This window comes from Vulpes lagopus, chromosome 7, assembly GCF_018345385.1.
Source record: "Vulpes lagopus strain Blue_001 chromosome 7, ASM1834538v1, whole genome shotgun sequence".
NCBI classification, from domain to species: Eukaryota; Metazoa; Chordata; class Mammalia; order Carnivora; family Canidae; genus Vulpes; species Vulpes lagopus.
Window position 1 is genome coordinate 62,747,913 of NC_054830.1, and position 27,597 is coordinate 62,775,509.

General features: G+C 50.4%; 1 protein-coding gene across 1 annotated transcript in view; it reads right to left on the bottom strand.

Moving 5' to 3' along the window:
• PAPPA (pappalysin 1) overlaps positions 1-27,597 on the bottom strand; it is a 239,219-nt gene that overhangs the window by 201,710 nt on the left and 9,912 nt on the right. The window contains exon 2 of the mRNA XM_041763676.1: positions 4,432-5,494. Coding sequence (XP_041619610.1) covers positions 4,432-5,494 — 1,063 coding nt within the window. The remainder of the gene's footprint in view (positions 1-4,431; positions 5,495-27,597) is intronic.

Genomic DNA, 27,597 nt, shown 5'->3' on the forward strand with positions numbered 1-27,597 from the left:
TTGTTCTGTTTGAATGTATCGCCTGGTTCCTGCCAGGGCCTGGCCCATGCAGGCTGCATCCCTACCTCTGGACGTGTTGCCGATCCACAGCTGTCCCTCAAAGCATGTCTCCGCCAGCCAACCCACCTCGTTCCCTTAGCGCAGATCTCCACCTTACAGAGCTCCTGCCCCACTGTGTCATGGATCAGAGTTTCTTATGTGTGAATATGATTCCCCCACCAAAGTGGAAGCCCCTTACTGGTGAGGAATGCATCCCACTCAGTGCAGCATCCCCAACCAGGAACAGAGGGCCTGGCAGGGGTACACTACCTAATAAACGTCTGTGACCAAATGTTACCATGTGGTTCCATTAACAGGACTGCAGTAAGATACCAGCAAAAAGTCGGGCTGTGCTGTGCTCAACCCCAGGACCACCAAGGCTACTTTCTGCAGCATTGCCATAATGCTCGCTGTGCATGCCTCAGGTGGCGGGGTGCTCACTCACCTGCAGAGAAGCACTGCCTGGGAGGACCATTCTGGGGCGGGGGGGTGGGGGGGGCGATGACATGATCTGTTACTCAGCTCCAAGCTGCCTCCTGTAATTACAACTCCCCAGTCCTAGCCAGGGCTCAGAAACCATACAGAGAAAGGCCTCTCCCACAGGACAGGCCTTTGGAGACTTGACGTGTGGCTGTCATGGCCCTATATCGCCAAGGCCCCAGGAGAATTTTCTCATCTTGGCCAAACATCTCCAAGTGACTATGAGACACGCTCCGGGCCCCTCACTGCCCAGTCCCTCTCTTTGTGCATAGCTTCAACTGACTGTTCCTATTATGGCCTCTTAATAAGGAAAACTAGCCGCTGGTGTAGCTCGAATCGTCCTACAGGGGTTCACGGAGCCCTGAGGCCATTATCTGATTCTCTTCCAAACTCACTCCTTCAAGCACTTCATAATCCCAAGCTCTTGGAGGATGGTTGGGAAAGTGAGGACAGAACACACGGGGCCAGGTACTTGTGGTTGTCCAGGATGTCAGGGCAGTGTGGACCGCTGTGCCACAGCAGATGACCAGAGCAACCTGTACCCTAGTTTGACCACTAATGGACAGTGTGAGTTTTGGCCTCAGTTTCCATCTACACGGGGGTTGGGACCAATGGTCTCTGAGGATGTTTCTAGGTCTGACATTTGGCAAAATCTCGACATCCTCTGCAGCCCTCTGCCAGGATTAGGTGCTCTCTGACACCACATGAACCCCTGGGAATATGGGCCCGGGGACCCAAGGACCATCACCTAAAGGAGCCTAAGTGGGTTAGAGGAAATGCTATTTCTCTGCCAAGAGTTCCCCGAGGTGCCCGGCTGCATTACTGGGGAATCTTATTTTACTCAAGGGAACTGCTGTATCAGTTGTCAGAAGGAACTGCCCCCTACCCTGTGGCACACCGCGGATGGCGGAGGAGAGCAGGCCTTGGGAAGCGTCTCAAGAACTCAGACGATGGAGAAAAAATGAGTGGGAAATATCAGATTGGGAGACAGAACATGAGAGACTCCTAACTCTGGGAAACGAACTAGGGGTGGTGGAAGGGGAGGAGGGCGGGGGGTGGGGGTGACTGGGTGACGGGCACTGAGGGGGGCACTTGACGGGATGAGCACTGGGTGTTATTCTATATGTTGGCAAATTGAACACCAATAAAAAATAAATTTATAAAAAAAAAAAAAAGAACTCGGACGATGGGATCGTCCTGTGGTGTTTCATCTTAAATTCACTTTTGCTGTTCGCCGTAGAGGGGAGGAAAAAGCAAAGCAAAACAAGGTCGGTCCCCACCACAGACTGAGAAGCATGAAGTAGTTTCATCGTGCTCACCCGTTAAGAAAGAAAAAGAGAGAAGGGGGAGGCGAGGGAAGACCCTGATGAGAATTAAGTTCAGCTCTTTATTAAAAATCACCTGGATAGTATCAGTCACATGCTCACTGCTTCTACTGAAGGTGCCTGTCTCCTTCCCGCCCTCCGCGCTTTCTTCCTCCTTCCTGCCCTCCCGCCCTCCCGCCCTCCCTCTTCTGAAGGTTACAAAGCAAGTATTTCTCTGTAAACTGGTTTCTCTCTGCACACAGGAGAGCCGTCACCCCCAGCCCCGTCACCCCCAGCCCCACCGGGGGCCTGACGGGCTCCCCTGGGGCACCTGAGTGTCCCAGCCGCAAACCAGCGGCACACGGCTGCTCACACACATCGTGGCAGGCCCTCCGGTGCCTTAGGGAAGAGGAGGCCGCTGGAGGCCGGCGATGAGGTGTCTGGGCCCTGGGCCCCTGGGCCCCTCCGCACCAGGCCGCACTCCTGCCACCACGGCCGTGGTGCTCCTGACCCCACCAACCCCGCAGCTTTCTCCCAAGGCTTTGGGGAAGCCACCCTGCCCGCCACACCTGCCCTTCAATTCTGCCTCTTACTGCTTCTCAGACTGAAAAATACCTCCCTTCGGGGAAGCTTCAGAGTCAACAGACCTGGGTTCGAATCCAAGCTCTCCAGTTTAGCTCAGCGACCTTGGCTAAATCCCTCTGTCATCCTGAATCCTGGGCTTCCTTTGGCACAAGGGGGCTCAGGGTACCCACCCTCCTGGCTCTTGGTAGGTGCTGAATACACAGTTGCTGTAGTTGCTGTATGAATGGATGGATGGGTGGATGGATGGATGGATGGATGGACGGATGGACGGACGAAAGAAGGGATGGAGAGGCAAATGAAAGTACAAACGGGTGAGGGACTTGTAGCGGTCCATGGCCCTTACCCTCCACTGTTCCCTCTGTGCTTGGGCACATAGGTCACTCCTGGCCGTTCAGCTCAGCAGAGCACACACCTCGCCATCCTCGGAGCCGTGCATCTGTGACTTAGCTGAATGACTCTCCCGACCCCTGACCTTGGCCGGGTCATTTCACGCGCTGAGGTCCTCTAGCTCCCTGTCAGTCAAATGCAAATACCAACCTCTGCCTTGCCTTCCTTACCAAATTCTGCCCAAGCCCACATGAGAGTAGAGATGAAAGCGCTCTGTGACCTGGAGGGAACCGGCCACACAGCAAGGCTACTTCCCGCTCGGGCCACTCGTGCCTCTGAACCAAGGTGAGAGTCCAGGGCGCGCCTGGTGCCAGCCGGCTGAGCTGACGTGCACTCTGGCCTGCCGCCAGGCACGACACTCTCCTGCCAGCATCGTCATTCCTTTGCACATAGGTATTTTGTCTGTGCATGGGAGGCCCTTGCTCTTTTGAGAGAGACATAAAGAGAGGAGTCAGCAGAAAACCTGCAGAGGTCGGCAAATGCGCTCGAGCTATCAGCAAGTCCAGGGTCCTGTGTACTGGACAGAATGGAAAAGTTCAGCACGAAGCTGGAAATCAGGGAAGTGGATGCTGCCTCCCTCTCTGGCCTGGAACTAGCCCTCCGAGCCCTGTACGGAGTAGAGATCACCCACGGGTTCACCTTTGGGCTCTTCTTTGGAGGTGCCGGCTGGAGCACCTCCCTGAGCAGAGGCTAAGGGAAGCATTCCAGAAGCTTCTCCTTTCTGCCCTCATCTGGGCAGTAAAGTCCCTCTGCCTTGACTTCCCTCCTCTCTCCCTCAACCCAATCTCGGATGTCCAAGTGGTGCCTAAACTTTTCCGGAGACACATGAGCTGCACGTCAGTGTTTTCCTCTTGGAGCCCCCACGGTGCCTCCTTAATGCAGCCCGCGCCACCTTCCTGACACCAGTAATGACCTAAAGGCTTCCTGAGACCTAATGGCCCACTGGCCACTGCAAGAGGGACCATGCTTCTCGATCCCCAGAGCAGCTTCACAAAGCAGGTGCTGTTACCGTTCCCACTTTACGGAGGAAGACACAGCTTCGGAGAGGCCAGGACATGGGGCAACAGCACGGCTGGGACCTGCACCCAGCGGTGTGACCCAGCTGGCCCCAGCTTTACCAGCACGCTGTGTGACGGAATGGGGCTGTGCAGGGATGCGTATTCCACATCCGTCGGGCATGCTAGCCACGAGCCCTTGAGGCTGTGGAGCACCTGAAATACAACCTGTGTGACTCAGCGTAGATTTTAAAGTTATTTAATCTCACCTAATTTAAACATTCACAAGTGGCTGGGGACTACGCCCTGGGTAGCGCCCTGAACCCCCCACCCCGACCACCTACACTATGGCAGCTATCCGCACGTGGCTCCCACCACCCACTGTTGACACCGAGCCCTCTGAGAAGACAGGGCTGGCTCTCCTCATAGCCCGGGCGGGGGGATGCAGGGCTGGTGATGGGCTGCCCTCACATTTCATCCCCACGAGAACTGAGTAAGGGGCTGGCCTCGGTCACCAAGCCGCTGTCCAGACTGGGCAATCCAGAAAGTTCCAGGACCCCGAGGGGCCTCAGGTCCCTCACCCATGCAACATCAAGGGGGACGACCTCGGCTCATGGCTGGGTGGAGCCAGTGGATCTTACCTGTGCGGAGAGTCGGGGTCAAAGCAGGTCTTGGTGACGTCTGTGATCTCGGGGTTACAGCACTCTCCGCCGTCGAAGTTGAACCGTTCATAATTGCAATCCATGTCGCACACCCCGTTGTGCTGCTTCTTCACGAAGGCAGGGTGGCGCAGGTTGCGGCAGTCCCCGCCGTCGTGGCCGGTCAGCGTGTGGTTGCACTCGTGGTCACAGTTCTCGTCCCCGATCTTGCTGATGTCGCAGTTGGCCAGGACGAGGCGGCGGCGCAGGGAAGAGTTGCTCACCTCCAGCACCTGCAGCTCCCAGGAGATGTTGTAGTGCTTGAAGGCGTCGGCCAGCTGCCGGTGCTGGAAGTCGATCTGCTGGCGGCTCACCGTCGGGTTCTCCTGGTCGTCGTCCCGGAGGTTGACCACGCGGTAGCGCACCACCTTGGGCCGCCGGAAGCGCGGCAGCTGGTTGTAGCTGGCGATGACCTCCGTGTTGTCGCACAGCGTCTGGCCGCACAAGGGAGGCTCCAAGCTCGTGTCCAGCAGGAAGCCGTGGGCCCCGCTGACTTCCACGTGGGGCATGTGGCCGTCCTTCATGGGGGACCAGGTGCGCTTCACATTGTCCCAGTTCTCCTGGAGGAGGAGCTGAGGTAGAGGGGCGTGGAGGCCGTGGCTTTCCATGTCCGACAGCACCTCCCGCTGAGTCCTGGCCACCTTCCACAGGCTCAAGCGCTCGATGTAGCCCCGGAAGTTCTGATTCAGGGCGCTGCCTCCCAGCATGAGCACTTTGCACTTCTGGGTCAACGGGCTGAATATGCCGCCCACCTGCTCCCCGGACGTTGCCACCTGGGCACCATTGACATAGAGCTTCATCAGCCGCCCGTCGTAGGTGGCAGCGAGGTGGACCCACTGGCCTGGGAGGTAGCTGCGGTGGGCATTGATGGTGGTCACCTGCCGAGCCCGGTCCGTCTTCAGGGAGAAAAAGTAGCGTGGATCTCTGTTGCCTTGGTCACTGACGGTGTGAATTCCCACGACCCATCCTCGGTCACGCGAGGTGTAAGAACATTTGTCATATAGCCCTATGGGGCCCGAAGAGAGAAAGATGAATAAATAAAGGATGGAAGGAAGGCAGTCAGTTATTGCTGATAAAACCGATTATTAGGATGTCCCACACCCACAGGTTTCAAACTATGCTCGGCAGGATCCGACAATCCCTATTGAAGCCTCTGGGACCAGCCTTAAGGCAAGGTGAGGGCCAGAGGAACAGAGAGGACAGGTGAGCTGGCCTTGGGGGCTTCTCGCCACTATGTTAGCCCAGGTAGTTCCACTTTTATTGATTCTGAATGTGGAACATACAAGAAAGGCTTCTGTTTGTGGAATGGGTACTTGAGCCAAAGGAAATACCAACAATAATAATAATAACGGAAATTTGAACACCTTGGGTTTAGCAAGTCTGTCGGACGGGAAAGGGGATTTCCTATGAAGAAGGTATTTTAGGGGCACCTGGTGGGGTCAGTCAGTTAAGCGTCTGACTCGTGACTTCAGCTCAGGCCATGATCTCATGGGTGGTAAGATGGAGCCCCACGTTAGGCTTTGTCCTCAGCAAGGAGTCTGCTTGGGATTTTTGTCTCTGCCCTTCCCAAGCCTCGCATGCGCACATGCTCTCTTTCTCTCAAATAAATAAATAAATAAATAAATAAATCTTAAAAAACAAAAACAAAAACAAAAAACAACCCAACCCAAAAGGGTGAATTAGGTGTGGGATGATACAAGAGGCAAGTGGAGAATCAGGCTGTAATAATGAATAGAAGACGCTCATTTAGCAGGAGGCCCTACTACGATCACCAGAGTGCACATCACCACTGGCAATCACCAAATGGCCAACGGTGGTGAACTGTCAGCACGGTGGGTCCAGGGAAGCAAGGGTCGAGGGCCACAAAGCTAATGCTCCTACCTTCTACCAAGAGTCCTGGCTAGCCCTGAAATTCGGCCTCAGAGAAAGGCAGACATGCTCAATACCTGAGCTGGGAAGGCTTCTAAAGACACCACTTCCAACTTTTTCCCTTGACAGGTGAACGATTTTAGACCCAGAAAGCGAAAGGCGCTTGTCAAGTTACACAGAGTCGCTGACAAATGTCCTGAGACCCAATTCAGCTTGCTTTTCCCTTGACACTAATGTTAATATTTACAAAAGAATTAAATGAAAAGCATCCTCTTAAAATCAAAAACAAAACAAAACAAAAAATCTGTTGGGGACTCCTTCATTAAGTAAAATCCCCCAAGCCTCTAGGGCAGGTCAAGCATTGTGCTAAGGCCTGTGTATGGATTCCACGTACGTGTATGTAGTCCACGAAACACCCTTAAGCCAGTGATGTTAAAAGATAAGGATTTTAAAGGAAGCAATGAGGTGGATGGGTTTATGGTCAACTGGTTGGTAAGTGGATCCTCGATCCATCAGACACTGGGATTCGCTACCTTGTGCACCAACTGTACGGGTACCCTTTCCCCCATCAAAGCCACCAGGGATCTAGAACACATCAACTGCCTGGGGGTGCCGCACGCTGGGTGTCTGGGAAAGTCCCAAGGCCGACATCTCTAGACTTAAACTCTGAGAACCCCAGAAAGTCACTTAGCAGATTCTCTCTGGATCGAATTATCTTTATAATCAACAACCCCCATTCCTCAGCCTTTCTGGAATATACCCAGTGTCCTTGGCACAGACAGGCTGTTGGATGGGGGAGAGGACTTTCTAATTAAGAGTGTATTTTAAGTGCAGGATGATGTACGAGGCCAGGTGGGAGGAGAAAGAGAGGGAGATGAGAACGAACACAAGATGCTCCTTTAGGAGGACAGTCCCTACTCAGAGCTGGAGACCTGTTGCGGTCACCATAACTCTGAGTGTGCATCTGCCATCAGCATTCATCAAAGGAGCATGGAGAGCTTCCAGCAACATCAGGAGAGGAAGCCCACACGGTCCTTATTTCTTTGTGGGTACCGGGACCTTAGAACTCATGGGAATCGCTCTGTTAGCAGCTGACGTGGCAGTTTGGGCCTGGCACTGAAGTGTGCCTACACCTCTCCTCCCACACCCTCCGGCAATAGCTGCGGTCCCCTCGCAAAGTCAACCTGCTCTCACAGGCCGGGCAACCTGGTGAAGCACCGAGTACCTCCTGGTTCTCTACCTGGAAAGGGAGGGGACTGAATGAGGTCCCCCTCACATGCCTCGTCCAAGTCTGCTTGTCTGTGGTTCCGGGTTTCCCCGTGCCTAAGACAGAAACCACCTCTACCAAGAAGCTGTCCGCGATGGCCCTGTAAGGAATGCTCATCTCTCCTCTGAACTCATTTTACATTGAGGCAGCTAGACATTGGTTCTGGGGTTTTGGAGTCCCCCTAGACGGGATGCTTCTTGAGGGGTGAGGCCTCTGGCTCGGTCATCTGTACCGCGCTTTGCCTACAGTGCATGCTCCGTGAGTGCCTCACGAAGGAGCACAAGGAGGAGTCCAAATAGAGTGGAAGAAGGAAATGGGACAAACAGAATCAAAGGCCCTAAGTCACGTCTTCATCGCTAAAGAACACAGAGAGTCAGAAGAGAGAGCGCGCTTTGAGAACCACAGGAAGAACCCGATGTTGGGACTCGGGGCAATTCTGATAAAAGCAACTACTGGCCGGACATCTGGGGGAGAATCACGTCACTCCCGCAGATCTTACTCCTCTTGCCTACATCTCTCCCGAAGCAGGCTGTCATACTTGAAAGACACAGTGGATACACCACCCTTGCTCTACAGCAGCCATCCAGGTAGTTCATTTTTAAGAAGCTGGAGGGTCTGGGAGTGATGTCAGTGACAAGTAGAAAATGACTAGAGACGAAACACAGAAATGCCAAAGAGAGAAGGCACCTGGAGGCATCTTGACTGATGCATCAAGAGCTGGTAGGATAACGGCTCCAAAAAGCTCAAGTCCTCCTGGAAGTCACCGGCAAAGCCTACTTAGAAATCATAAATCCCGTCTGCTTAGCTACCGTCAGGATGCTGCACGTGTAAAGCTACGTCCCCACTGCCCCCTCCAATGCCGGAGCTCTGGCTCCACGTTTGGAATGAGTTACCCCATATCTACAAGTTGCCGCTTGCTACAGGGGGTCAGGAGACCAAAGTCCCCGGAGCCGTCAAGCTTGTGCTCCCCACCCCATCACTGAGCTCACCTTCTCTTGCTCCCCAGCGCAGCCTCCTTCTTAAACAGAGAATTCTTCTAATGAGAAAATTAACATGTGAAACAAAATCCCCTTTCCCCGCTCTCTTTCTCTCTCTCTCTCTCCCTCCCTGCAGGTTTTCTTTCTATTTTGCCAGGGGCTCTCAGTCCCGCGTTTTCCTGTTGCCTTTGGAAGGCTGCTGGCTGGGTTAGCAAGGTAAAATGTTTACACATCTGTAGGGTGCCCTCCGCTCAGAACCTTCCTGGGGCTTGGGGCTTGGGACCCAGGCTCAAGCCACCTCTGTCTGCAGCCAAGTGAGAAGAGAGGAGCAGAGAGAAAGGCCAGTCTGCCACATACTGCAGGGGACCAAGAGGTGGCTTAGCCCCAAGAGGCACAGAAGGAGAGCAAAGAGAGGCTTTTCAGAGGAACCAAGAGGAAATGCATTAAGGGAAATGAGAACCTTGAGGCAGTGGCTTCAGGAATTCAGAAGTAGGGGCACTTGGGTGGCTCAGCTGATTGAGTGTCTGCCTTTTGCTCAGGGTATGATCCTGGGGTCCTGGGATTGAGTTCCCATATTGAGCTCCCTGGCTGGCCCATGGGGGGCCTACTTCTCCCTCTCCCTCTGCTTCTCCCTCCTGGCTCACACCCGATCTCTCACTCTCTCTCTCTCAAATAAGTAAATAAAATCTTTTTTTTTTTATAAAGTAGTTCAGAAGGAAATATTTATCTGGAGTGTAAGTGGTGAAAGGAATCACTGAACGTCAATGGGGGTGCGGTGGAGGCATAATGGTGATGGGGACTTATTTCTGTACAAAAATAACCTAATCCACGGTAGTCACATTCCAGGGGGCTGTACCACCAGCCCAGAACCAGGGATCTGGAACCAGAGATCCGGACTCGGCTTGCCGGATGACCTTGCCTGGGACAAGTCACACCACCCCTCATGCTGCCAGGCCTCATTTCCCTTCTCTGAAAGAGGAGACGTTTGGATTAAATGATCCTCCCCTCCTACAATTTAAGAGCTCTTTTGTTCACTACTAGAATGGTTCCTTGTAAGCAGAAGGAGCTCGAAATAGGTGTTGATTTGAATGTTGGACGCCCCGTGTCAATCCTAACGCGTGCGTGCTTAGGTCCCCTCTCCTCTGTGGATGTCCACAGAGGACACAGGATGGTGTTCTCTGGGGGACACGTGAGAACCCCCCCACACCTGGCCCCTCCCTGTGGTTGTCTAGGAAGATAGAGATATAGTGAAGGGAACAGGGAGGCGGGCTGAAGTCGGCACCATCTGTGTGGCGCTGGAAGTTGATCCCAGGGGACACATCCCCATGTGACAAGATGAAGGCTACGGGGCAATCCTGCACACAATCTACATCTAATTAGCATAAGCCTGCCTCAAGGCTATAAGCGCATGGAAGCAGACACTGAAAGTGTGCGGAGCCTGTGAGGGGCTAGGGCACGCTGCACGGATGGAGAGGTCCAGCCCCAGACCTGGAAGGAGCTTGCCCAGGGCCTCATGACCTTCACCCGTCACTCGACCCTGGTCAGCCGGCCCTCCTAACGTGCCCTTATCTTCCTGCAGCTAGCTTGGCTTGCTTTGAAAAGTGCTTTCGATCCCCCCAGAAGCTGGCTGCCTACTTCACTGTCTCTTTTTCTCCTCATCTACCCACTGACCCTCATCCTGGAGATGAAGAACAGACGTAAAAGAGGCTAGCCCAAAGGCAGAAGGCTCGTACGGGCCTCCCAAAACCCCGGCCAGGGCTGCACCAGGAGTCCTCCAGGCCCTGGGGTCCCCCTCTTGGGGTCACACTGATGGCACTAACCCAGGGCAGCTCCATCCGACCACTCCGTTCCACTCCAGGGACAGACAAGTCCCCCCCCCACCCACGTCCATCACGTTCCTTCCTGTCGGAGATCTCACCACTTCTGTAATTACTCATCCAGTGTCTCTGTTTCCCATCTGTGTGTCTGTTTGGTTCATTTCAAAGTGCCCAGCATCCAGGACAGACCCTGGTACTTTTGCAGGTGCTCCGTAGAGTTTGTCATTGCAAATTAAAAATAAAGGAAGGAAAAGGAGGAGGGACATTTCCCCAGCACTGTGCTCTTTTACAAGAGCATAGTACCCTTTATTTAGAGCCTGCTAAGTCCCACGTGTTCTATATTAATTCTCCCGCTTAACCTTCACAACAAAACTCTCGGCTTTGCCCATTCTTCAGAGGAAGCTGAGGCTCAGGGAGGGAAGAGGTTTTACCCAAGGCGACAAAGCTTGGAGTCCACGTGTAGAGGATTCTCAGGCCCAGGTGCTTACTCACGTCACTGCATTAAGAGCCAAGGGGGCTGTCTGGAGGCACGGCCCCCTCCGACAATATTTCTGTAAGTCCCATCGCGCCAACACAAGCACGTGGAATTGGACTGCAAGCCAGGAGGCTACTTTCCATGTCATTCTTCTGCTTGGGTCTAAAACACTGAGCAAGAATCAATGGTTCTTTATTACCGGGGCTTAATCTGTCCTACTTAGCTCACCCCACTTCCCTGGAACCCAGGATGTGCCTGGGTCTCATTGCCCATCCAGAGTTTGGAGTGCCTGCCAGGGCATGTCCTCCAGCACCTGGACTTCCACCACCCACTTCCCTACCTGCTGGTTTCTGACCGGGGTTTGTTCCAACGTCCAGGGTCTAGACAGAAATGTTCTCCCTCCAACTCCAAGGGTGCAGTCACCTTGCACCTAGAATGCTTCCCAATCTTCCTTTCTGTTTGTTAGGGGCTGAATCGCATCCCCTCAAAATTCCTATGTCGGAGTCCTAACTTCCTAGTATCTCAGAAGGTGGCCTTGTCAGGAGGCAGGGTTGATACAGAGGTGATCAAGCTAAAATGGGGTCCTTGGGGCGGGCCGTCATCCGGCTAGGACTGGTGTCCTTGTTAGGAGAGAGGACTGGGACACAGACACACAGAGGGAGGACCGCGTGAAGACACAAGGAAACCAGGGACACCGACAAGCCAAGGAGAGAGGGCTCAAAAGAAACCCGCACTGCGGGCACTTTGCTCTCAGATGCCAAGCTTCCAGAACTGTGAGAAAACAAATTTCTGTTGTTTAAGCCGCCCGGTCCGTGGGACTTTGTTAGGGCAGCCGTGGCCGACTACACCACCACCACTCCACAGTTTCCAAGCCCTCCCACTGAAGTGTCTCTAAAATCCATCCCATCTTCCGCGGCCTCATGCCCCGTTCGGGATCCTCCTCTGGTCTCGACACGTTGCCCCAATTCACTCGATTCCCCAGGCGAGCAAAGCAAGGCGTATCAGGAGGAGGCAGGATGGGTGCTGCGCGGCCACGTGCAGGGAGCGCCCTCGCAGGGAGGGGTGCTTCTGCGCCTCAGCAGGGTGCAGGCTTATGCTCACGCAGCCCTTGTATAACAGGTGCCACATACAGCCGAGGAAGCCGAGACTCAGAGAGGCGAGGGCACCTGCCGAAGGTCACACACAGCACTCCGTGTGTGCAGGGACTGGAATTAAGGACTCCTGATTTCAAGTTCAGTTCCTCAGGGATGAAGAGGCCCTCAGCTGTGTCTCCGCGCTGTGCGTGTGCATCCCGCCCCAGGATGGTTTCCCGGCACGGTTTGAGTCAACGCAAAATTAGCTCGGGTAACCCTTGACTGCCATCACTGTCTACGGAGGACGATCGGCAACGGATGACAATCACATCAAGTTTATACCATTATTTGGTTTTCTCTCACTGGTTGAGTAGACAGGGGAGGAGAAACGATACTCGACCTGGGTCCTTTCGGCTGGTGACAAAGCAGCATTTTCAAATAAATCATGATAATAATAGAAAGCATTTGCCGAAAGCCTCTGTATAGCAGGTCCTCTGCTGCTAGGCACAAAGGTCCCCTTCTGCTCATAATGACCCCACCAAGTGGGCTCTCCCGACAGTCCTTTGCCAGAGGAGACAGTGAAGCATAGAGAAGCTACGTGATTTCCCCAGGAGGATCCCAGCGAGCCAGTAGTGGAATCACAACCAGACTGACTGGAAAGCCAGAGCTCTCCTCCAGGATGCCTTCCTCCAGGGGGAATAACTCTGAGCCCAGTGGAAGATGCCTGTGGCCCAACCTGCCATTGCTCTGCTGTGGGTTGCTGCGAAAGCAGCTCCCCTCTCTGGGCCTCCTCACACCCTGCCCCATGAGGTAGGAGGCTTACACCAGAGGCCATAGAAGCCCCCTGAGACTCTGAGATCCCGGGTCCTCCAGACACCCCAGCCTTAGTTCCTGCTGGGAGAGATGGACGGTCATGGAGGCAGATGTGGGGGTGGGAAGCAGTTTTAGGACCTCCCAACTCAAGGGTGTCCACTCGCTGTGGGACATCTGCCAGAGAAATACCAGCAGAGGTGAGAGGATGGGGGTCCGAAAGAGGGAGTTAGGTCAACAGTCCGGTTTCTTTCGGGGGGCTAAAAAAAAGTTAAAAGCTAAAGGTTGGAGCTGGTCCCGTTTTGTTTTGTTTTGTTTTCCCTTCCAGGGTTTAATGGCTGGTATCAAAGCCACAGAGGAATGCTTGAGAGAGCAATCCTATGGAAAGCTTTTATCTGTCCAGAGGACAGTGATTAAAACAGACAGATTTGGGTTAAGTATACCCATGGTCCCTGTACTTGGTTCAGTCGGGGGGAGGCGGGGGAGGACCACCAAAATGACCCCGGACGACTCAGCAGCACCAGGCGTTCAGAGGAGAGTCGGGACATCTCCGAGGTGGGACATCACTGCTCCTCAGCATCCTCGACCCTACGGGCCCACCTCGGCTCCAAGGATGGACTCTAGGCTCCATAGAAGGAGGAGGTTTGAAATAATTCCCAGCTGGCTGGAAGGCTTATCCCAAACTATTCTGAGTCCTAGACATCTCTGTCTCCTGGTGTAAGACAGGCAAGCGCATCATGAGCAACCCCCTGGGGACGCCTGGGGGGCTCAGCAGTTTAGCGCTGCCTTCAACCCAGGGCATGATCCTGGAGTCCCAGGATCGAGTCCGCATCGGGTTCCCCGCAGGGAGCCTGCTTCTCCCTCTGCCTGTGTCTCTGCCTCTGTGTGTGTGTCTCTCATGAATAAATAAATAAAATCTTTAAAAAAACACACACAACCCCCTGGAGGAATTAGCTCAGGTGTCTCCCTTCGTGGGGTGGGAAGCGTGCCCGCTGTGGCCCGGGCGCCTGCCCCCAACCTGGGAACCTTTCCCTGGGAGCCCTCTGACTACATGGGTCTGCGCCCCGTCTGTACCAGCTGCGTGACCTTGGAGGGGTTCAGTCCTCCGGGCATCAGCTCTCACGCGGGGACTACGGGGACTACAAAGCCTTACCCTGTATACTTCGCAGAGCCTTTTGGAGAAAGAAAGGAGTTAAAGGAAGGCATATTTCCTCGTGAACTACCGAAGGCTAAACTGACGTAAGGCGAGGCTGACGAGAGTAGTGCGTCTGGGATGGCAAGGTGCTCTCGGGGTGCACCCATGTCCCCTTCTGGGTGCTGACTCCCCAGCCCTGCGGCCTTTGCTCCTCCCTGAGCCGGCTGGGTGGCCTTGGGAAGGTCAGGGCTTCCACAGGGCCGTGAAGGTACATCCAGGGAAGGCTGTGCCACTTGCTCACTATGTGACTCGGGGACAGTGGGGGCACCTCTTCCGGTATTAGTCTTCGCATCTGTAAAATGGGGGGACACTCTCCACCTCTGCCAGTTGTAGGGGGAGCTAACGAGATCATGAACGTCCCAGGACCTGGCCGGGGGAGGCACTGGCGTCATCGCAGGCCTTAAGCACGTGCACCAGGAGGTCTTACCCGTGCTGCTGCTTAGGGAGGCGGCCTTGGGCAAAATCCCCTCACCTGCCTCATGGTTCTCTCAACTGTACCTGATAATCCCAGTACTTAATGCGCAGTGCCAGTGTGGGGACTGAGCTCGAGAATGCAACACTCATTTGCACAGCACGTGACACATGCTGGCTCTACCTTTTATTGATATGAATGTCTGTTCTTTTTCCTCAGAACTGTGATCCGTGTTTTCTTCCCCCACCTTCTTCTGTGTGGTTACACTTTATCCTTTTTTTCCTCACTTTATCCTTTCTGAAATAGAAAGGCACGCTCCTTGCTCTCTTGCTCCCACATCGTCAATGACATTGGAGCACCTACACTTTTAGAAAGAGCAAGTGGTGGAGGAGAGGAAGAGAGAGACAAAGGAGGAAAAAAGAAGGAGGAAGAGAGGGGGATTCATGCATTTTCAGTTTGTGGGCCCTTACAGGATGCCCTAGCACAGGCCAGACCCTGGGAAGCTACGTGGTGCTGATGCTGGAGCCGCCTTTGGGTCACTGTGAGGGTTCTGAGGACCTACAAGCTTTTCCCTGCTCACTCACCAAACCTCAGGGACAGTGATACCACATTCCAGAAAATTCTCAAGGACCATTCCATCCTACCCTTCACATTCTTTACAGCAGTCCCCAGCCCTTACCCTTCATCATTTATGGAATCGGGTATAGTCAGGGCTGGAGGTTCCCTCAAAGGTCATTATATCATGCACACCTAACCTCCTGCTTGTATCACCCGTACAACACCTTGACAAGATTGTTCACATTTTGGGATTAGAGAACTCCATGCCATGAGAAGGAGACCTCTGCATCTTTGGGCATTTCTCTGTGCTCGCCTGTAGTGAAGCCAAATCACCTCCCTTTTCTTGCCTTCCACTGATCCAGGATCTGAGCTCCAGGGACCCACAGAGTTATTCTGTAGCCTCTACCCCAGGACAGCTGTGAGGAGGTGTGAGGCTTTTGATTGCATTATCCCTGGCTCTTCTATCCCCCAAGTTAACATCCCCAGGTCCCACCTGATTTATCCACCTACCCACTCGCTGATTCATTCAACACACCTTCATAGGACATCTACTACATCAGGTCCAACCTAGACATTCAGGGTATAGAGCATGACCAGACACAGACTGTACCCTCTTGCGAGAGACTGCTAATCCCTAATGCTAGTACCAGTCTTCTGGTTGATGCAATGTGGATATAGTAGGAATTGATAACATGCAGACAGGAATATCTATTATTATCATACCTGCCTCCTTACTCTATCCCTAGGATCACTACTCTGATTTGTTCTATTGTGACCCAGAGCCACAGGAACCTACTGAGAAATACAGACCCACCATTTAGGATGTGCCACATTCAAGGACAACAATTTTATGTGCATCATCTCATTGAATTATTAGGACTACTCTATAAGTTCTCGCAGTCCCGTTTCATGGATGAGGAAAGGATGACAGTTTTCTTGACTTGGCAAAGGTCTTTTGACTTGTAATAACATACATAAGATTGGAACCTAGCTCCCTGACTCCAAAGTCAAGTGTTTTGCCAATGCTTTATGTTTTCTATGAATAAATATAAGCAAAAACTCTTTTAGAAGCAGATGGTTATTTATTTCTTCATACAGTCTTTTTTTTAAAAGCTTCCTTATATTGATTATACACTCTGTTGGTTATAATAATACAAGAAGCCTTAAGTTGCCCTGAAGCCTTCAAGTGTACAAAGAATCTTAATTATTTCATTTGCTTTTCCTAGATCTCTCTAAAGGAAGAAACATAGAACCTATGATTCTGTTCACACAAATGGAGAAAGTAAGCCTCTGGGAGAGTAAAGATGAGGAGTACGTGTTTGTTCATCAACTCTGTATCTGGAGCCTTCTATTATATAAGAACATAAGTGCTCAGAACACAGGTGTTGAATGTGTGAATGTGTATTTGAATGAATGAATGAATGAATGAATGAATGAATGAATGAAACATGCCCAAGGCTTGTGAGGAAATGCAATTTGAGTAGATTTTGAAGTTTCAAACCATTTTTAGAGTACTGGAACAAGAGCCCCGACTTGGAGGCAAGAGTGGCATCTTTGTGACACTGGGTAGGCCTCTTCCACTTCTTGGCCCTCAACTGCTCCACCTGTACGATGCGAAGGTTGCATCCACAGTCACTAGGTTGGGTTATATAAAATACTATAAGGGATAATGAGGAGTCAGGAAAGTGTAACTAAGCGTGTGACCTATGGCGGCTCGCACCCCGTCTCTGGTCCACTGTCTCATCAGGGAAAGAGAAGACTATGGTGAACGGATTTCTAGGCAATCTGTTAAAAATGCAGGGATAAGATTTCTAAGTTGAGAGCGTTAAGCCATGAACTTTTGCCCTGGCTTGCCACTAATGTACTATTGATCTTGGGCAAATTCCTTTTCAACCAGGGTCACGTCACGACTTTCCTGGCCCTGGGCACCTTTCCTTTCCTCCATAAATACATAGAATTATGTTTTGCAGTTACATTGGCAGAAAGATGCATACAATCAGGAGGCTGGATTCATCGTTACATAATTCATGTTATTACGCTATTTTCTTCTGATTTTCAAAGAAACTAAGCCATTTTTATTGGCCCCTAAAAGTACCTTGCTTTCCAGGTACCATGCTGGCTGCACCTCGTAGATGAGTCAGCCTTGGGTCCACATCTGGACCTTAGATCCTCATCTACAAAATAACACCAGGAGGGTCACTGAGTACCTGTGGCCAAACCAAGAAGCTGAGAGGGATGGGGAAGGTTCCCATGTGGGCGAGCCGAGTGACGTGAATTTCATAACTGACGCAGACCCACAACAAGTTATGTAAAAATGCACCCCAGACAGTGTGGGCTGAGCTCTGGAAACAAAAACTCCTCTCTCGGGTGAGCCTGCCATCACCTCATCCTGGCCCACACAGCCAGGGGTGAGCCTTTCAGGGAGAGCGATGGCAAAACGAGATAAGGAAGGGACGCGGCCAGGCAGGCAGATTCCCACTCCTGTGCCATCCACAGTCACTCTTCTGTGCAGGCGGAATGGTGGTGGCTGATGGCTGATGCCCCCCTAGCGCTTGCTGTGTCCCAGGTGCTGTGGTAAACTGCACGAGTTAGCTCAGGAAGCTTTCACAACAATCCAAGCAGGGGAGTAGAATTATTATTCCCGTTTTACGGATGAGCGAACGGAGGCTCAGAGAAGCACAGACAACTCACCCGAGTAACACAGGTGGGATTCAAACCCAGGTAATCAGACCCAAGAGTTCCTGTTCGTAACTTTGAAATTGGGCCTCCCAGCCTGGGGAAAATGGACTGTGTGAGGACAAGGGGCAGATCTTAACTACCCATAAAGAAAAGCCTAATAGAGTAAGTTCTAGTAGAAGGACGAGCAAACAGAGCTCAGTGGAAGGAACCCTCGACGTGGACAAGATGAGAAGGCTCAGGAAGTTTTCCCGGAGGAGTGGCTCAGAAGCAGCCTTGCAGGACGAACAGGGACTGGGTGGCAGCGGCTGGGTGACGACCTTCTGGCAGAAGGCGAAACAGGAGCAAAGGCTGGGAGCTGTGCTGTCACTGGAAGGGGGCTCTGGAGATGGGGCAAGACCCGAGTTCTTGATGGAACTGAGGATGTACAGAGTAGCAGAGGGAAATGAAATTGCAAGGTATGCCTGAGGCTACAGTGCCAAGGGCTGTGAATGGCACGCCAAGAGATCGGAAGTTCATTCCATACACAACTGGGAATCTTTGCTGGTTTTGAGGAACCAAATGGGGGAGTCATTAGCTTGGGATCATGGTGTTCTTATCAACAGGGTCACGTTGATGAAAGACTCAGGACTCACATCTCAGTAGTCCCTGCCCAGTGCTCATGGGAGAAATCTGAAGTCATTCGGACTTCAGGCCTATAATGGAAAGCATGGAGTGTAAGCAAACTTCTGAAGACAGAGAGCTAACAGACTTTTCAGATATTAATTTTCTACTGTTTTAATATCCACCAGCAAATCGCGCATCATGATCCAACCCAAGGGACCTAGAAGGATAACTGGTAGTTAGATCTCCTCAGGACTTCAGAAGTTTAATTCTGTTCCTCCAGGTGGAGGATGACCTAGTTCAGCCTTGAGCTTGGTCTCTGGTTGATGTTGATCAAATATCATCAACCTTCTGGGGCTTGATTTCCCCACCTTCTCAGCTAGGATAGGGCACAGAGTTATCTTGAATCTTCTCTTCTGCTCAGACAGCCTATTACATAAGTTCTTGAGGTGCAGGTAGTCCATCTCCTTGACATACATCCTTGACTCTGAGGGCTTAGCCTGGGACCTGACATACGGTTGACCCAATACACGTCACTGAATGCATGACAGGGGCTGAGCTTGTAACTTAAGGGGACTTTAAACAGAAAGTTTGGAGGTGGTGAACATTTTCTAAACAACAACAACAAAAGCATAAAAACAAAGCAGATCAGTAACCCAGACAGGCTAGTATTTGTTCTCTGGCTGTAAAAGATGCCAAAGGACCGAAAGATTCTGGAACACAGAAGACTGATGAGGAGGCATCCAAGGACGCTAAAAGGTCAAGGGGAAAATCAAATGTGAGAAAGCATGAGGTGGAGGTATGTGTTCTAGGAATACGTTCTCTTTAATCAAAAAAATCCGCGTAAGTCAGTGGTTCTCTACCAGCAGAGATCTTGCCCCCAGAGGACATTTGGTAATACTTATGCAGACATTCCCGCTCATCACAACTGGGAGTGGATGCTACTGCATCTAGTGGGTCAAGGCCAAGCATCCTCCAATACTAAACATCCTGTGACAAAGAATTACCCATCCCAAAACGTCAATAGTGCTGAGGCTGAGAAACTGAGATACGAGGAACCAGGAAAAGCTGCGGTAAACAACGTTTGGGAAGGAGGCTGAATGCGGGGCTAAAAAATTCAGATCTGACCTGGAGACTTTGTGGGGGAGTGGCTAGACCATGGACTCCAAGGACTCATCCTCCCATTGACGTGCTGTGTGACCTTGGACAAGTCACTGAACCTTCCTCTACCTCAGTTCCCTCCTCTGGAAGCCTAGCACTCGAAGACCAAAGACTTCATACGCACAAAGTATTCAACACAGCGCCTGGCACACGTCACACGCTCGGTATGTTAGCTATTCTCTTTCGATGTATAGGTAGTAGGGAGCTATAGTAGACTCAAGTTCAAGAGAGGCCAAAGAGTGCCTTCGGCCACGGATAATCCTGATAATCAGTGAAAAATGACCTAGAGCTGCATGATCACGTGACCAGGACATCCACCCACTTAATAACCCTCCTTCAATCAGCTCCTGCTTCGGAAGACACTACAGGTTAGAGGTGTCTGAGTCTGTCTTGCTGTCTGCACACACTCCCGGGCTGGACTCTGTTTTCCAGATATCCAGGAGGCCTGGGCCAGCATCCGACCGCCTCTCCAGTCCAGGCTCCTCATGGTTTTAATGAATAAGTGGAAGGAGACAGAGGAAGCCAGCCACGAAGACAGTTGGAAAGATGGAAAGGCAGAAAGCCTTCTGCGGAAGCGGCTGCCAATGACACACACTGCTCACGGGGATGCCAAGGACAGAGCCGGGGACATATTCTGGAGGCCTGTTTGAGCTACTGATACTGCTCTCTCGGAGCCCTTGTTTGTAAACAGATATTTCTGCTGACACGGGGCTTTGTGAGGGCGGACGGAGTGGGGTGGGAGAAAAAGGCAGGTTGTGTCCGAGAGCCTTAGACCATGTGTTTATTGTTGAGAATACAAAGACCTCACTGTATTAAATGAAAATGCTTGTTTTACAAGGCGAGTGGGAATATGATAGGTACATGTCGAAAATGCTTCGGAAACTGAAACAACCCCATGCCACGCGGGCTTCCTGCTACATCATGCATCCAGGGGCACAGGCGGAGCACGAAGGCCCAGAATCACTGTGCAAGGGCTTTGGGGCTGTGGGCAAAGAGAGTCCCAGGAGCTAAGTGACTGGCAGCTCCCTTCTCTGTTCCCCTTATGAAGCCTGCCCTTTCTCAAAGATCCCTGCCACTATTTCACATTCTCTATCGGTTTTCCACCACCTGCTGACCTACGGGTGGAAGCTGTTATTGATCTAAAATATTAGCGTTGATAAAGGAGCCTCCAGTAGTCTAGACTCAGATTCAGAGCACTACTGGGAATACTTATAATTACATAACTATGCAAGCACAGCAGCTGAATTTTTTCAAAGTAGTTTTCAACTTCTAAAGTGGGGTTTTCAAATTGTAGTCTAGTAGAAGCAAAGGACTCAGTGGAGGTATCTCAAGGGATTTTTTTTTTCAAGGACTCAGAGTGGCATAAAAACAAGAATCAGAGCCTTCTAACTCTTGCCCCAGCCTTAGCACACAGCCTGGAAAATGGAAGGTGACACAGATGGAAGGGTAGTTGGGTGAGGGTACGGACTGATGGAAGGGTAGGGAGATGGAAGGATGGAAGGATAGATGGGAAGAAGGGAGGTGGGTGGGTGGTTGCTCGGTCGGATGGATAAATGGATGCATGGATGGATATTTGGATTCATAGATTCGTGGGTAAAGCCCATAGTGGATAATTATGGTCAGGACCACCTCAGGCTACATTTGAAGTGAACTTGCCTATTTTAAAACTCAGAGAAACTCAGACCAGAGTTTGAATAAACAAAGTTGTAGATTATATTTCTAAGGAATAAACTAACTTCTCCTCAGAGGGAAAGAAGCCCTAAATTCTATTTACTCCAGCAAGGGTACAGATGAAGGAAAGTGCAATTCCTCAGTCTGATATGACAACTCAACATCAACATTCTCATTTTCTCAGATCTCCTAGCGTGTTCAGATTTTAGAGCTGGGTACAGGTTTCAGGAAATGACCTCATGTACCTCCTGCCTTTAGGCATTTAGGTCATCATTTGGGGGCCATAGACCCCTCTAAGAAACCGATGGCAACCTCTCCCCCAGAAAAAAAAAGTGCACACCGTCAAATTTTTATGGAAAATGTCTCAGGGTTCAAAATCTGTCCAAGTCCTCCCAGAGGGTGCAAGAAAACCCTGATTCTCTGTTGATCTCAAATACCAGTGCTATTCAGGTATTTTAATTGGTAATGGTATTAGTAAGGAAATGAATAGTGATGTTAACCAAAATACTAGTCATCACTAAAATAATATCATTGATAATCAACGGACACCTCGATCGTGGTATGATCGAGATTCTACTCTTGGCCTCAACGTCATTTATTCTCCACTTCAAGGTCAGAGTGACCACTGGATCCTGTAACTTCCTAGTTCATCTGGATTAAAATCCAGATTTCAGGACCTGCAAGGTCTTCAGCCGAGGACACCCACAGCTGCGTGGCTTGCACACCTGCTCCCTCAGCATCCTCGATTCTCCCTGCCTCGTGATCTGTGTGCTAGCTGTGCCCTCCCTCTCTCTCTGGAACTCTCTTCACTTATCTTTTCACATGGCTTATTCCTTCTCATCTGTCATGCAGACCTCAGCCTGACCACCCAAACCGAAGTCCCTCTACTCCAGTGTTCTCTAATGATCCACTTTTATCACTCATCATTGTTAATATACGAGACCTTACAACCGTTGACTCATTTACTGTCCTTCTCTTCCCAGAAGAAAATAAAGTCCATGAGGGCACAGACCTGCTCTATCTTGCTCACTCACTGCTGCATCTCTAAGTGTCAGGCCCCTACTATATGTTTGTTGGCTATGTGGAGATAGATACACAGAGGTTTTCTGGAAGCTTTGGTGTTACCACTACCAAAACTGTGGGACCCTGGGCAAATCTCTCCCCCATTGTGGACTTTAGACCTCTCAGCGTAAAAGGATAGTTTGGGTCCTATCCCACTGCAGGATACGATGATAGGAAACCTGTGTGACCAAGTTCAGGAGGGCTGAACTCAAACCCCAGCACAACACGACAGGACAGAAGGAATGGTCAGGATAATTGGGCTCTAGTGTTCCTCTGCTCTAATCTAGGACGTAACTTGGGATAATTTCTTAGTCTCCTCGGGACATCTGATTCTTCTTCTCTGACCTGAGGACACTGGCCTAGGTGTGTCGTAAATTTACATCATTTACTCATTCGGAAGTCCCCCCACAAATATTTATTGAACTGCTGCCATGTCCCAGGCCCTGGGAAGGTGCCCTGAGCACAGCAGGCATGATTCCTGCCATCATCCTGCTCCCCTCTCTTCTGGGAGGTCTCCAAGACACAGGTGAGAGTTGCAGGAGGAGCATGGGCACCTCCCACACAATTACACCTGGCTCTTCTCAGCTCTCTCCAGGGATGGGACTGGAGAAGCTAGCAGAAAACCATGGGGGAAAAGTACTTAAAGCTTACAGAATGGTACTCTGGGTCAGCAGACAGAAAGGGGTGTGATAGGGAAGGGTGGCAAGAACACACACAGGCAGCTGGTCAGCTCAGAGAGAGGAGGAAACATCTAACAGCTAGGGTCCTTCAGAACATGTTTGTGTTCACCGCTTGGCTCTTACTAGGGCCCATGATGTCATTCCTCAAAGCACCTTTCCTTCAGAGCACCTCTCATCTTCTCTCTTATTTAGAGCCACCTCAAATTCATTTAACCCCATTTTTTGAACACCAATGGGCAGGGCTGGTACTGTGCTAAAGCCAGGAATAACAGAAATGAAGACAGAAATGGTCTCTGCCCCCAAGGAGCTTGGAGACAAGTGGGGAGAGGCAGGCACATACGGAGGCAAACACAACAGAGTGATAAATGCGATGAGGGGCGGATATAAGGGGCTGCTGGACTTGATTCGGATGGTGATGGATGGAATTGTCTAATCATTTCCTAGTGTCATGCTCCTAAAAGCTACTCTGGGCCAGTGTCCTCAGCTGAGACATGAATCAAAAAGTGTTTATTGTTCTAATTTGATTTATGGCTCTACATTCAAAATGGCATGAGTGATCTATCCACATGCAAGGCAAAGCATGCCCTCCACATACAGACACATGCCACCTACTTCATGAGAAAGTTCCCAACCCCTCCCAGGTGGAAGGGGCCTCTTATGCCCCTGAAAGCTCAGAACACTTTCTAGCCCTGTAATAAACATGGGTGTTCGAGAACACAGTGTTTCTGCCTCTGCGCTTCCCCAGGACTCTATTAATTGCTTCGTTATAGCAGTTACCATGATGTCATGTATCTGTTTACCAGTCTGCTTCCGCTGCTAGGGCTGGGAGCTCCTCAAGGGATGGAACTGTGCCCTGTACTTCATTTTAGTCCCCTCCGCCACCCTTGGTTCAACATACAATGCACAGAGACTAAAGGGTGCTCGATAAACATCCATTAAGTGGGTGGATGGGTGGAAGGGTGGGTGGGTGATGGATGGATGGATGGATGGACGGGTGGGTAGGTAAGTGGGAGGGTGGGTGGACGGAAGGAAGGAAGGAAACAAGGAAGTCGGTTGACTTCTAATAAATTGTCATTTCCTACTGAACCTCACAGAATGCCTAGGATAGAGCCTGGCACATAAGAAGCGCTTAAGAAAAGTTACCAAACAGCGATATATTTCCTGCTAAGTCACTAATGTGAACTCACAGAAGTAACTGGCATCACCCTCACCCCCATCGTTCCCACAAAGGAAAGCAAAGTGACTCAACGGAATGAGCACTGATTTGGAAGTCAAGAGATCTGAGTTCTACTTTTGATTTTGCTGCTAACTTGCTGCTTAACATTAGTCAACTCGGCTTAATTTAACAAGTTAACTTGCCTGGACCTCAGTTTCTCCAACTGTATAATGAGCATATTTGTCTGATAAAGCAGAGCATAAACGTCATTGGGAAAGGGTGAACCAGATATGGTACTTGTTTGTTTTTAGTGGATCGTATCTAATCAGCCCAGTGGGGCTGTTCCGTACAGGAGTCATCCTGAGAGCTTACTACTGACTCTACGGGGGCTTAATCGGCTCCAGTGAGAACACACCACAAACTCAGTCTTGCCACTCCAGGGTCATTCTTCTACTCTGAAGCCCATAGTTCACACAGCACCGTCACCTACATACATCCCAGACTCAGCTCAGAAAAGGGAAACGGAATTAACCTCTGCCTCAACACCACTGTCTTTGAAATCTTATCATGTTCATTCAGATTCTTCTTCCATCCCCATCCCTTCCCTCTTCATTCTACTATTGATCTCGAAATGTTTGCGTCAGTCACCGGGGGCACCATTCCCCGTCCCTTCCTCCCTTCATCCACCCATTTATCCTTGCATGTATGTATCCTCTATGGAACTTCTACTGGACAACTACTGTGTTCCAAGCCATGCTCTAAGTCTGTGGATAAAGACAAAATTAAACTGGCCTGAGTTTGAACCCTAGTCCCACCACCATTTAGCTGTGGGGTCTTCAGCAAGTCATGTAACTTTCTAAACCTAATTCAGAGGGTTCAAAGTGTAGCACTCTGCACAGTGCCAGCACATAGTAAGTGCTCATTATAAGCTAGCTGCTTTTATTACTGTTATTACTGCTGAGAATACGTACTTTCTCCCAAGGGTATATAAACAGCGGATAGAGGATTCCAGATCCTGAGGTCACCACAAGGTCTCACAAGATCAAGGGGAAGCAGATGGAAAGCCCCCCTCCCCCCCATCAGGAAGGAGGGAAATGGATGAAAACCCAGGCAACAGATATGACTTCCAGGACACTCGAGGCCCAGTAAGAACCTGATAAGGGGGAGAGGGGGAAATCTGAGAGGAGAGCAAAGCTTGGGATTATGTGCTGTAGTGCACACACAAAACAAATGCTTTGCAAACAGGCGAGGGGCTGAGAGGGGAAGACCAAGGCTAAAATGTGGCTTGGATTAGAGAGGACGAAATGTGAGTTGAGGAGGCATTTAAATGCACTGCCCCCTCCCCCCTCTGTTTTGGAAGGCCAGATTTCTTTTCCCTTCTGACTTCTTCGCTCAAGGGGAAATGGAATTAACCACTGTGTAATGTTTTTGAGTGTGACGCACGGGTTAGGTCATGTGCTTTGGTTACGTAATGCAACATGCCTGAGGTTCCTGAGCTCTTTCTCTCAGAATCATTAGACATGTAGCTGGTTTTGCTATCCAGTCATGTATTCATTAAACAGAAATGTACACAGCACCTTTATAAGCCAGAGGCTGTGCTAGGCAGTGGAGAAGTTGAGATGACCCCAAATATGCACACAATTAAATGTGATAAAGAATTCCAGGTGTTTTGGTATATGTGTACAGAGGGTATAATGGAGACAGATGGATAAGAGAGGTGGGGGACAGTCAGGGAGGGTGTCCCGGAAGGAGGGAACGCTGAGCGGAATCCCGTGGAAGCTAACGTGTTCTGCAAAATGGTGCAGGGGTATATAGAAACACAGCAACTAAAGACAATGATGTCACAAAAAAGTCTAGGGTATCTAAGGGGAACTGCAGATAATGCCAATGCTATTGAAGGGCCTAGAGCTAGAGGTTAAAGAAAAGAGTCAAATTTACGTTTTGGGAAAAATTGGCTATTGGATGTTGGAGGAAAAAATGAAGGGGTGCAGTTCGGGGCCAAGGCTGAGAGAGGTGGGTATTACAATCCTAGGGAAACAGTCAAAGCAAGAGGCCCAGAGGGCCTAAGCCAAGAAGAGGGAAGACTGGCTATAAAAATGTTAAGGAGGCAGGACAGATGGAAATGGATGACCAAGTATGGTGGGTGATCTACCTAGAGTGGGTGACACCGAATGAGAACACAAGGAATTTTGGAGAAATGATGATTCAGCTTTGGACATGTTGCATTTGAAGTGCGTGTTAACATTTCCAGTGGATCCATGAGTCTGGAGTCCAGCAGAGCCTGTAGACAAATGATGCTCATCAGCGGAGAGATGGTGATTTGCTCAATGTGAAAGGATGCAACGTCGGGGGACAAGCCGACAGAGGCCTGGAAAGACTCAGAGGACAGAGGACTTTACCCAGCTTGCTCACTGATTTGGAGTCTTTCCCCCAGCAACCTTCAGTTTCTTATCTTTGAAAATAATGGTTTTGATGAATCCTTCTGACTCACATATCTTGGTTCTTGGGACTTACTATGTGAATCGTTAGTTCACAGAACAGTACAGTCTGGATTCATTTCTTAGGTTTTCTGCTCGGGTACTTTGTATATCTTAGAACAAGGCAATCTTGTACCTGACTGGACTGTTTTTCCATTTTTTTTCCAACCTTTGTAGCTGAAAGATCTACAACATCATTGGGGGAAACAGCCCCTTCTCTAGAAACACGTGTGGTCTGATCCTGCCCAGCCACATTGGGAAATGGAGGATTTAAATATTTAGGGAACTACTACCTTGAACAAAATTGGGACTCTATTATTAGTAAAGAAGGGGCAAACGGATACTAGAATGCTGCTGAGAATTTGAATCATTCACCTACAAGAGGCTCATTTCAGACCTAAAGGCACATGCAGATTAAAAGTGAAGAGATGGAAAAGCAATTTCACGTTTATTGGGCAACAGGGGTTAAGAAAGGATGGAATGGGGCAGATAAAGGTGTAACTTCTTGACTACAAAGGGGACAGGTCCAGGTTAGACCATGAGCTTCCTGAAGGCACAAGGCTGGACATGCTCCCCACAATCACATCCATGGATGCCAAGCTGTGGCCTCCCACCTTCTAGACTCTCTGTCTCCACTTCCTCCAAATGAACTAGAGCCTGGTTTAGAGAACCTAGTTTCTCTAAAATTGAAAAAGGGTCACCTCCCCTACTCTTCCAGGTTTTATGGACCCTGGGTCTGTGGCAAATAATATGGAAAAACAAATGTTCTTTTCTTTGTTTGAAGGAAAATCTAAGTGGCCACAGAAAGTATGTTAGGTGTGAGGAACAGAAAGAGAGAGAGGAAGGAGGAGGACGAGAAGGAGCACGAGGAACTTCATTGAAGACAGTGCTGAGGATTTGCAGAAGGAAAACAGGCTAACGGATCGTCACAGACTACAGAGTTTTAGTATTTTACTTCATGTAGTAATCTGATTAACATGATAAGTGAGACTAAAAGGTCAGCGGCCTACCGTGATGCCCAGGAACTTGCCTGAAAGCGCCCTTGTATAGTAAGGAATTGTGAAATGTGAGTATTTTAGCTATGAGCCAAGTAAGTGACCACCGGAAAGGTCACTCCGTTGAGTTTTTTGGAGTATCTGTGGCAGTGATGATGAGCAAAATGACCGAGAT